The sequence below is a fragment of the Camponotus vicinus genome, unplaced genomic scaffold (genome assembly GCF_025532165.1).
Source record: "Camponotus vicinus isolate PSW18456_S1 unplaced genomic scaffold, iyCamVici1.0 SCAF_12, whole genome shotgun sequence".
In the NCBI taxonomy this organism is placed as follows: Eukaryota; Metazoa; Arthropoda; class Insecta; order Hymenoptera; family Formicidae; genus Camponotus; species Camponotus vicinus.
The window spans coordinates 13,664,418-13,675,934 of NW_028141948.1; the positions used below are offsets into that span (position 1 = coordinate 13,664,418).

An 11,517-nucleotide genomic window follows, 5' to 3' on the forward strand; every position below is an offset into this window, starting at 1 on the left:
CCACCCTCTTCCAAACGCGCAGTAATCCAATCATCCGCGTCCTACGATTTGTACGTAGTAATTCCGTCTGTTTGATCATCCGGACGACTCGGCTTTTCCCTACGCGCGATGGCGTTTGTTTCAATACGCCTGCTTATACGCGTGTGCGTGCGCGAGCGGTACGCGAGATTTGTGTCGGTAATAGCTGATTGGTGATCGGCGAAACCGCCAACGGTTGTGTGATTCGACTGTACACGCTGGAGGAGTGTAAAAAAAATTGTGTAACGTCGAAATGGTTGTAATGCCCTTTTTCACGCGAGCCAATAAAAGTGTTAGTGCCGTCGAGTCGTAACGATTTTGCAGATTGCGCGAGATTTCTTTTTATCTGCGGTATAACGTGGATCTCGTACGCTAATAGTATGTACTGGAATAAAAGGATTTTAGATAATTGCACTTTTAACTGTTAATTAACTACGTGACATGATGTAATTGCAAACATAAAAATGTGCGTTTATATTATGTACATAACCCCCTCCCCCCCCTCGTATCTTTTTTACTTATCTTTCATTGAAGATGATTTTTATAATTTAACATTTATTATATGCATTTAGGTATACTTTTTATGGAAGTTTACTTATGAAAAACAGAGAACACGATAAATAAATATGAACTCTTGATTAAATTTTTTTTATACGTACTGCGACCTAATTTCCCGATACAAAATTAATACTAACACGTGCAAAGCGTACGAATTCCGTTTGATTATCCGCCGTATCGAATCACACCACATTGGCAACGTGCTACTTCACGCGTCATCTGGTATGATCGTTAATCCTAGATGTCGAGCAAGACGATAATCCCGGGATAACGACGGTTATAAGCCATTACAAAGATCGTTTCCGTCGGGCCTACGAGAGGTCCTTCATCTATCGCCTCTTCACCTGTCGATAATAACGCGAACGCGTCGGTGGCGGCAAACGAAAAAAGAAAGGGAAAAAAGAAGAGCCTTCCCCTCCCCCCCCCCTTTCGCCCGTATATCCCCGCCGCCATGAGCGTAATGATGCACGTAATGTACCCAGCCGTAGTTGAATCGTTTAACGCGCGGATAAGCAGCGGTATTTCCATTACGTGAGAAACATAGGCTGACTCGTCGTTACGAGTTTCATACTGCATTACAGCGAGGGTTGGTAGATCGGGCGCGCATCGGCCGCAATGGGAGGGTGCTTTGGAGCGCGCGGGAAGCGAGCGGGAGGGGGATAGGAACGAGGGGGACGGCGATGTAAACCGGTCGGTAGAGGGTGCGAGAGAAAGAGAGAGGAGCGTTCTGTAAAATTCCTCGTTACGATTACGACGTGTGGTCGTTGTATATGCCATCCACCGACGGTCACGTTTTGCGACACGCGAAGGATACGAGATGGATTATTAAATTTCTAGTGCCATGTGCGTGCGTGTGTCGCATTATGAATTCCCAACCTTCTCTCTCCCCCCTCCCTCTTCTTTCGCAGAAAAGAGGCTCTTGTAAAAATCTTGAAAAAGAGCCCCTACGATGCGATTACGATCGCGTAAAAATGCGAGATGCGCCTGAGATCGTTAGGAAAAAGACTATCCTATAATCATGTATTGTGTGATTTCGGCAGAACGTTGTTAGGAATGTTTCTAATCAATCGCTTTGACAAATACGTTGATTGCAAATAGTCGATAGTCAAGTGCTAAATAAGGAAAGATTAAGGATATCGGTAACGCATATTTTTAGAATTTGCACCTGATATCGTATCTCGAACAATACGAAAGAAATCTTATATCTCGGAATTTATCGATATTATCAAATATTAATCAATCATAATTGTTCTCCATCTAAAAATAATTAAAACCTTTTATACACGTATACATACATATATTCGTACATGTCGCCAGTGGGAAAATTTATTTTATTTTTTACTTATCCGGCAAAAGGTGTTAACGTAAGAACGATCATAAATCGAAAGAATCGAATGACACATAAAATGTTCAGGCGACAGAATACAAGCTATGATATTGCTGTGTCGCGGATCGTCGAAAAGACTACAACGCAGTTATGTACAAACGAGAAGTCACAAATCGTGCGGTGGGTGAGATCGGATAAAAGAAGCGAAAAATAGAAAAAGGTAGAATCGCATGCGAGACTATCGTCTTCTTTCGGTATTTTTGCTTCGTACGACAAACCATCGCGTTTGACAGCATAGCAATAACTATAACAACAGCAGCAGCAGCAGCAGCAGCAGCAGTAGCATTACCGACAACGCCGATTGTAATTACGTGTCGTGCAAGCGGCGCATTATCGATATTGTGATAAAAGCAAACGGTGTCAATGAATATAAACGTAGAGACTCGTTTTACAAAACTCGCGATTACGATTACAAGCGGCCGTGTTTGACGCAATGTCGATAATCACGAGGGCGACGAGGTCAGTAATGGATTATTAAATTTCCAACGTTGTTTTACGACACGTGATCTTGTAATACGGTCTGTAAAGCCACGAAAATGTCGTTTTCTCCTTAACGGCTTCCCAGACTCTCGTGGAGTATGACAGTTATTATTATTAATAATACTGTTATACCAATTTTAAAAGAGATTTAACGTTAAGACCGTCTTTATCTCTGTCATTAGAATTATGTCACAATTTGCTCTCACCATCTCGTATTTTACGATACAACTATAATTGTTATTAAATCTTTGTATGTTAATATTATTTACCTCATATAAATTTATAACACGATGAATCATCATATTCTGCCCGTTAACACATTGATATATTTTACACAAATCAATAATGAAGAATGTCGTTGCCGAGCATTGTAGAAATCTTAAAAATATTCGAATCGAACTCAGTTTCGAACGCGTCGAACGACTTCTACGTCCGATATACAACATCGTAAATTTGATGGAAATCCCATAAACATGCAACGATAACTTGCGGCGGGATTATTTCGCGGCGCAATATCTGTTCAATATATTATCATTGCAAATCTATATAATAGACGTATGACATTTTGTAATCATCGACGAATGGGCACCGATGCCCGGATCATCGTAAATCGAGAGATTTATGACAGATAAATAGTCGAGCCGCGTACTCGCGAGCAGTTTTCAAAAATAATTTCGAAACGCGAAATCGCGCAGGGAATGAGAGAGAAGAAGGACATGCTGCTTTAGAGCGACCTGTTAAGCCGCCCACCACCGGTTATTCGATAATACAGCGATGAGCTGCTGTTGCTGCTGGAGGGACGAATCGGGATGGGTAATGCACGAATGCGAAGGTTTATGGGCAATATGGTGTATTTACGGTTGACGGGCAAAAGCCGTCGTATGGAGGCTAACAGAAGGGGACTAAGGTATGCTCTCTCACGCCTTTCCTCCCCCTGTCATTTCTGCGAGCCACGTCGAGTGAAAAGCTCGCGGATATTGACGAAGAAGGCTCCTACTACATGTAATACCGCTGGATATTGACGCGATGTCGGGTGAGTAAGGAGCTGCGCGCGAGGCGACCGCGAGGATGTTACGACGTCCAGCGTAAGCTTCCTGTGGCTTTCCGTGAGAAGCGGGACAGTAATCGCATTAATATAAAGACGATAAATCTCGATGCGCACAATGGCGCCTGATGCTACTTCAGGCGACATCAACAAAGATACATTCCTTCCTGGCATTGCTTATAATCTTATAATAGAATGTGTCGTATCAGGGCGATCGAGCGACAAGAAAATCGCGAACAATAGTTCGGAAATCGCATAATTCGTGTAACCAGGGGACTTTACTATCTTTTTAATCTTTAAGCAAACATAATTAGTCATATCGAAGAAGAATCGTTCTCTTGAATTTTTAATGACATATATTTATAGTTAAATATAAATATTGCAGCATTTATTCAGAAAAATTTAAATTTTCTATAAACCTTATAAATTGAATGTTTTTAAAAGTACTGATTGTTTAAAATTTATTATATATTATTTTATGGGATGATTTCTATGTCGCTCTAAAAGCTTTCTCGATATTAATGAGAGAGTAAAATTAGTTTATCGATGTAATAGCATATACTCGAAGAGATATCCTATAGCATTGCTTATATATTTTCCGAAGGATCCGTTTAATCTTGCTCTTGTTGGATTTGACAAAGTGGGGGGTGCAACCGAAGGGAGCGGTTCGGCTGACGTGGTTCGGATCTTTATCGCGCTCCGCACGCCTCGCGTGACCAGGGGGTGCGAGATCTAGTTTGACGATCCCTCAATGAAAAGTCCGTGATATAACGCGCGACTTAAATAAATCTATCAGTCACGCGAGTCGTTATTTATATCATCGCTCCCGCCATTCCCGATTCACTCCCAATGTTCGTACGCGAGATTTTGGCGCGCTGCCGAGGTCAGAGTCGAATGTCGAAACTCCCAATGTATTAAATATATCATACAGTCGGCGTGCGGATTTACTTCTTCTCAGACGACGATGATTGATTACGACGCTGTTTATTTCGAACATGCATATCCAGTAAATCAAAATAATTCTTCAAAATACTATCTATAATATCGATATTGCGGTTGTAAATGGCCGTTTTTTTTAAATCTACGTTTTATTTTTAAAATAAAATATTGAAAAATTTACTGAAAACAACTGCTTCCTTGTTATAGAGATATGTATAACGATCGGAAAATATTTTTTAAAAGATAAAATAATATTAAAGGAAGTAATACACATGTTAAAAATACACGTTTCGATGATGGATAAAGCAATAAGTGAATTTTAAAATTGTATGCCTCGAATCCGAAATACGATATCAATATTTATAATAATACAAAAATCACAAGCGTAAAATAATACGTATAATACAGATGTAAGATTTATTAAAGTAACGAAAAACAGCGAGATATTTTTTTAAAGTGCACAACCGTGTGCACGCAAGTTGTAATTTTCATAACATGACTTATTTATCCGTCAATCGCTTCGACATCTTACGTTGCCCAAGTTTACGAACGTTGAAAGAGGAAGACTGATCGTCACCGATGTTTCAAGCGGGGCATGGCACTAAATCATAACGATGCCGCGAAATCACCGAAAATCCAGACGAAGCGGTAGGGGCTTGGATGCAGACACGCGAGTCCGGACGGTAAATCACGGGCAGCCTCCTCGTCGAGTGGCTGTCGGGGAGTCCTGGTGCCAGCTCGTCGTACGGAGCATTTATTAATCGCTCAGCTTCTAAATCCCGTGGCGCAGCTGGGCTCGAAATGTTTGTACGTATTGCAAAGTAAAGCGCGAGAGGGGACGCCGGGTCCTCCGGGAGAGGATTAGGTCGGACATATTGAGAGCTTCTACCCGAGACCACTCTCCTTCACGAGTATAACGCTAGTAGTGTTGGCGCTAGGAAGTGGCGGCGATGTATATATAAAGAAGCAGGTGGTTTTCATTATAAATATGATAGGATATCGGTCATCGCGATATCGAATCTCAGAAACATATATAATTAGCCATTTTCGATTCTTTTATGCGCGAAATTTAATATTCGCTCCGTTGACAGTTTATCTCATTGAAATTATGATAGGGAAGCGCCATGTTTGTACTTTACAATTTGCATCGCGATAAGTGGAATCATTAATGGATTTACGCTTGATAACTCCACGGTCCTGGAGGATAATGAGAACGGACAAGTTTATAGCTTGGCGATAATGAGAGTGTATTCCAGTAATAATAGTATTTTTCCCGACATAATCCGCGACAGTGTATGCCGTGCCTGTAATAATGGAGGTGTGCGCTTTCCCCGTGTGCGCGTGTCGAAGATAAAGGTCGCAAATTGTCCGCGTGCGTATTAAGGTACGATACATACCGAGCGCGGACGCGCCGGTGCAAGTGACAGGCGAACGATTAATCGTCGATAACCATCGCTCGTTTAATGCCCCATCATAAAATGCTAGGCTGAGGAAATTATTGATTCGTCATATTTCCCGTCAGCAATATTGTTAACGCGGCCATTGCAATCTCTTTACGTCGCGCAGTCAAAAACGAGGCTCCATCGAAAATGATCGGAAATGATTTCGCGCGAGTACGTGAGTTGGTGATGTAGCCGCGCTGCTGGTGTTACATAACCGGCGAATCGAAATGACAATTTAAAGGGTGCTGACTGACGATTAAACGCACTGACGTAACGTGCTGAGAAAACAATCAAAGAGCTGCTTTTAAACTCGTTTATATTTAATAAAATGCACTTTCCTACTCACTTAATGAAAACACTAATGTATCATTTTTTCGAGAATATATGGACGCAAAGAATTTGACGATCTATTGATTTTAGAAATTTTACCCGTTCTTGCTAGTCGATCAAAACTCATTTACTCGTGCAAAACTTGTAATTGAATATGTTTGTTGCGGCGCATCGAAAGCTTCAAGTTTGCAATAACATGACAGATGTTATATTAATATGCACTTTGGTGTTAAAACCGAATAAATTAGCATCCGCGCGCATCCCTTAAGGTAAGATCCTGAAGCGCACGATATAATGTTTCTGGTAATTGCATTGTTCGCGCAGTAACTCGCAAACTCATGATCTATTGTACTCGTCTCTCTTTGCCTGAGGGGGTTAAATGTTACATAATGCTATCCGATAGTTAGCGCGGCCGGGGCTTCTAGTACCGCATACCGCGTTTCGCGAGTGCCAGCGACAAAAGAGGATCGGGAATACCGGCGCAATGTTATTACGACTTAATGCACGGAATTGTTTCTCCGGTTTGAATAATCGTATCGCGCTCACGGCACCCGGTTGCGCAATCGTAGCGTATACAGACGAGATACACGCGGCTCGGTCGCTACTCGGTAGAAGAAGGTACTTCCGCGGCGGTGCTAACTCTCGACGAGCGCACCACTCCCACGCCTGTGCGATACATAAAAGGGCCCGAATAATACTTCGTTCCATTATTCATAAACATTTTATAATCTTCTTAGCGCGCGGTGAATTATTGCCGTTCGCGCAATTGAAATAATGCGAACTCGTCGTCCGCGTCGAGGGGTTGCCCCAAGTTGGGATCGCGCACCCAGCGAGTTAGGAGGAGGCCGGGGAGGGTGCAATGCTGACAGGGGACGGGAGAGAGAACTCGGGGAAGAAGTGACGCGGTTCCGAGCGGAGGGTTGCGCGGCAACGAGAATAGAACGAGTTCGTTCGTTGAAGTGGCGTTGAAATGTTTCGAAGCGAGGGAAAAATAATTGGACGAAGAGCTCCGACGTTCTCCTCTCTCCCCTGGGAGACGGCACGGAGGCAGAACGGAGGTTTTAAGAGAAGACTACGAATGAGAGAGAGAGAAAGAGAGACGATGCGATACGTCGTTTTGACAATGATGACGACCGATATTGCGTCTCTTTGAGAACGATTCGCGTTTCTTTCTTAAGCTCGTCATTACCGAAAAATCTTTCGAGATAGGTGATAACATACGATAAGAAAAGTTAAGTTGAGAGTAGCAGGGGCAGAAACGAGGGGTTCGTCGATAACTTTTAAGCGTCGTAACTCATCGGGGAGTCGCATGGATGACGAAATCGACGCGAGTCGACAGGATATTCTTGCCGCGTACGTTAACACTCCCGACACATAACTGATCCCTGTGCTTTACTGACGGATGATGCCAGAATAAGAGTTAGCGAAATGATATCCTCCCCGCTGTAATTTCGGTGCCGCGTTGGTGGTAGATTCGCAACAACATGGCAATATTGTATATATATATAATACATATATATAGGTGTATATATATACGGCCGCGCTCTGCGGAGCTCTTCCTGATCTCTCTATTACGGGTCGGATTAGCTAGTTATGAAACTCGACCGAGGCTCGGCGAGCGGTGATGAAGCGTGTTGGGAAAGTTTCTGCTGGGATGAGACCGGGGCCGTGGGATGTGCCGCGGCGGAATAAGCGATCAGGCTCTTCCTGCGGCAGGCACATCCATCCCCGCCGGATAACTTCGTTCTGATACCAACGTCCAAGGACGAATGTCGCGGTCGGGGCTGCGGTGGGATTACCTCGTGGAAGATTCGCGCTCTAAGCGCCAGTGCGGGGATGGAATTGGAACGCTCTCTCGTTCGGAGAAGTGGAAACAACCGCATGTGCGGTAATCTCGCGATGGTCGTCCTCGATCGACTGTGCCCCACGTCGAAAGGTCAACTTCGCGAGGCGGAGATTAAGCTCGAGATTGCATTTCAGACCTCGCGTGCTTCATTTCGTCAAAGATATTGTAATCGTCGGAACGACATACCTGAAATTCTCGGCGAGTAATCGCGAATGCATTCCACGTGATAAACCGACTACCGGTTGGAAACTGTCGTACTGCGAGCGCTCGCGTAATTTTAATTAAAGAGCTCGGAAAGCTGGCGCAACATCGTCGTCCTGGGGCTTTCGACAAAGAACCTCGAGCTCCGACGCGACGGGAAGACAGGGAAGGCCGGGAAAGGCGGGGAAAGGTTTGGTCTTTGCTAGAAGCAAAGGAACACAGACTTCGCACATTGTAAAGCTCTTCTCTCGCGTACTACTTCCGTTCCTTCTCTCCGGCGCCTCCCTCCGCGACTGCCACCCTTGGCGCCGCTCTTCCCCCCCCGTACTACCTTCATCATCGCGAACGAGCAGCGCCTACCTGCCAAAGACGATGAACGTGCTGCGTTACGTCACCGACTGCGAATCAAAATCTTATTAACTGCTGAAAGTGAGTTTCACTTCAAAGTGGAATTTAATTACATTCGCGCCTGCCTACCCGCGCCCTCCCGTTTCCTTATTTCTCCCGGTCCTTCGGTTTGTCCTATCTTTTCCGCTCTCTCGTTCTTTCCTCTGCTTTTCTCTCGCCCTTCTTTTCTGCCTTTTCGCCGGTATGTCTTGCTTTTCCATTTTCTTCGATCGCTTCCTTCGTAGCTCGTTGCTACCTCCTCGTTGCTTGCCGACGCATCGCGAGGTCTTCACTCTTGAATAAAAATATTTAAATTTCGCCGTCTCGTCCAGCGGAAATTATTGCTCTCGCCGCCTCGTCCGACTACAGCTCCGTAGCCACTTTTCGTCCGCCATTTCACCAGTTATCCTCGCTCGAATTACATCCATCCCTCGCCACCCCTATCCACCTATCTTTCCGCGCTGTTTACAGCGAGAGCGGATATTCAAATGCCGTCGCGATTATATCCTTCCGCCTGGGCTTAATCGTGCATCATCGCCAAAGGTTGAGATGAGTGGCGAGCTTCTATCTCTTTTTTCCCGTCTCGTAATGCCTCAGGCCGGGGCAATTGCTTTCTTTTCTTTGAGATAACCGCTCTCCTTCTCTTTTGCTGCTTCATCTCGTGATTAATTTTGCGAAGTCCGTTCGTCTCCACTTCTTTGGAAACTAGGTGCCCCGGAAAAGTCCCTTTGCTCGCTTAATCGTTCGATGAAAAGATTATGCGGATTATGAATTTCGCGGCTTTCTCAAATACTGGCGTACAAAATATACGTGTCTCTCTCAGATTACGCTATTTCTTATTTCCTTGACTATCTTAAAATTGATTTTTCTACAGTAAAATATCAAGATAGCAGTAGTTTTTTTACGATAAAGATATAAAAGCTTTTAAAACTTAATCTCGATTTCTTATTTAATGCAAAGTAACTTTATTTTAACAAATTTTTGCTGCGATTTAAAGTTGAACATTAAGGAATCATTCAAAAATTCAGTAAGCACCCGTACATTTCTGTACCATAAAATTCGCTTTTACGCGTTCACGAGAAGTTGAAGTAGCGTTGAAGTTGCAAGGTTTTGCGTTAGATTGTTATATTCGCAGGTTGATTTTTCTTGGATTAAAACTGCACGAAAATCGAGTGGAAAAAGTAATGCGTGGTGAAGACGTAAAACGATTGCGCAATAAAGAGGGACGCGAATATCCCGCCCTGCGGCTAAAAATTGCACAGATGCCCGTATTTTTATGGACAATGCGCCTATGCTTTTATCCCACGACATAAAAATATACGTGCACCACGTTACGGTACACTTAGCTCTAGAGAGGATATGGTTTTCGTTCTTAATCCCTTAGAGACTCTGAAGCACGCTATTTTTAAATTCCTTTATCTCAGCGATCTTTTAACTTTTTATGACGTAACGAATTGTTAGTCGCAATATTTACGATCGTCACGCATTTTTTATTATCTATTACCTAATTTTCTTTCCAAATGTCAACCAAATATGAAATTAAAATAAAAAGATGGTATTAAAAAAAAAATCATATATTTCGATATTATTTATCTCAAAGAAGAGAGAGCTCAAAGTTTATCCACAAAGTTTATCTAATTTATTTATTATGTCTATATATATGTGATTACTATCGTGCAATAATATAATTAAATTATTAAAATATTAATATAAAAAGCTGCAAATTAATACTCACCTCTGCTGCTTCCGTCGGGTCCACGGAGAATGGTACACTCCTCTATTGTGCCGAAGGCAGTGAATAACTGTCGGACATCGTCTTCAGTTTGTTGCTTGCTTAGCATACCAACGAACAGCTTTCTGTCTGCAGTTCGATGATGGCGCGTTGTGAAATAGAGGGAACAGAGAAAAAAAAGAAAGAACAGCGTTAGTTAGTTCTGTGCGCAGGCCAAGCGTATATAGGCGTTAAAGAGAAGATCTTGCGGCTAACACCGAGAACGACAAAATTACACGGTTACACCAGCATCCACCATCCTAAAGGGAAGGAGGTTAGGGTATGTACATATATATATATATATATATATATATATATATATATATATATATATCGTTATATGTACATATATATGTATATATGAACATATGTATATGTATATAAAAACGTAACATATTGTATGTGCACGCGTATGGTATCTTCGAGACGCGCACAGTTACACCCGTCATTACGTCAATGTATACATCTAAACAGCACTGGGAACCGCGCAAGTGTATGTGTGTATGGGTGATGCATGTACGAGTTATATCTATGTTTTTTTTTCTGTGCGACAGAAGTAACCGAGAACAACAACGGAAACAATTATCATAACCGATAACAATGTAACATACATATGTAACAGCGGAAACAATATTTTAAAGGGAAAATGGAAACGGAAATTATAATATAACAGAGAGAAAAATAATCTAATCAATGTTTATCTACGACCTATACCAAAGCCGAAAAAAACGAATGAGAAACAGGATCGCGCGATAAAATCAGGTGGGATATTAAGCGATCCAATTCTGGCTGATATTCCCGACGGTGATCCGCGTCGAATGTTCTCCTGATTATCTTAGACACAAATCTGATTTCGCTAAATCTCTCTAGTTGTCTCACGAACAGGCAGTGTAATATATATTCTCGAAATGGATCACCGTCACATAAAGTTTAACAATGAATACTTATACTATATTTTGCAGCTATTTCTAAGTTTTTGCGGAAAATTGAATGAGAAATAATGGGTAAAAACCACGTGAGATCTTTTTTCAGCTTAAAATACAATTAAATCGTATGGCGTATGATATTTAATTTTGATTAAGAATTTTTCGTAATCCCTCAATTTTTTCGATG

General features: G+C 42.5%; 2 protein-coding genes across 14 annotated transcripts in view; one reads left to right on the forward strand and one right to left on the reverse strand.

The window, feature by feature from the left end:
* Positions 1–11,517, reverse strand: part of LOC145963440 (CUGBP Elav-like family member 4) — a 243,681-nt gene that overhangs the window by 66,626 nt on the left and 165,538 nt on the right. For 9 of the 11 annotated variants that reach the window (XM_083085393.1, XM_083085399.1, XM_083085392.1 and 6 more), the window contains one exon: positions 10,369–10,494. The exons of the other annotated variants lie outside the window; for them this stretch is intronic. In XM_083085393.1, coding sequence (XP_082941519.1) covers positions 10,369–10,494 — 126 coding nt within the window. The remainder of the gene's footprint in view (positions 1–10,368; positions 10,495–11,517) is intronic. 11 annotated transcript variants of the gene reach the window in all.
* The window catches only part of LOC145963447 (uncharacterized), a 443,557-nt gene that overhangs the window by 14,652 nt on the left and 417,388 nt on the right, over positions 1–11,517 (forward strand). The window lies entirely within an intron of this gene.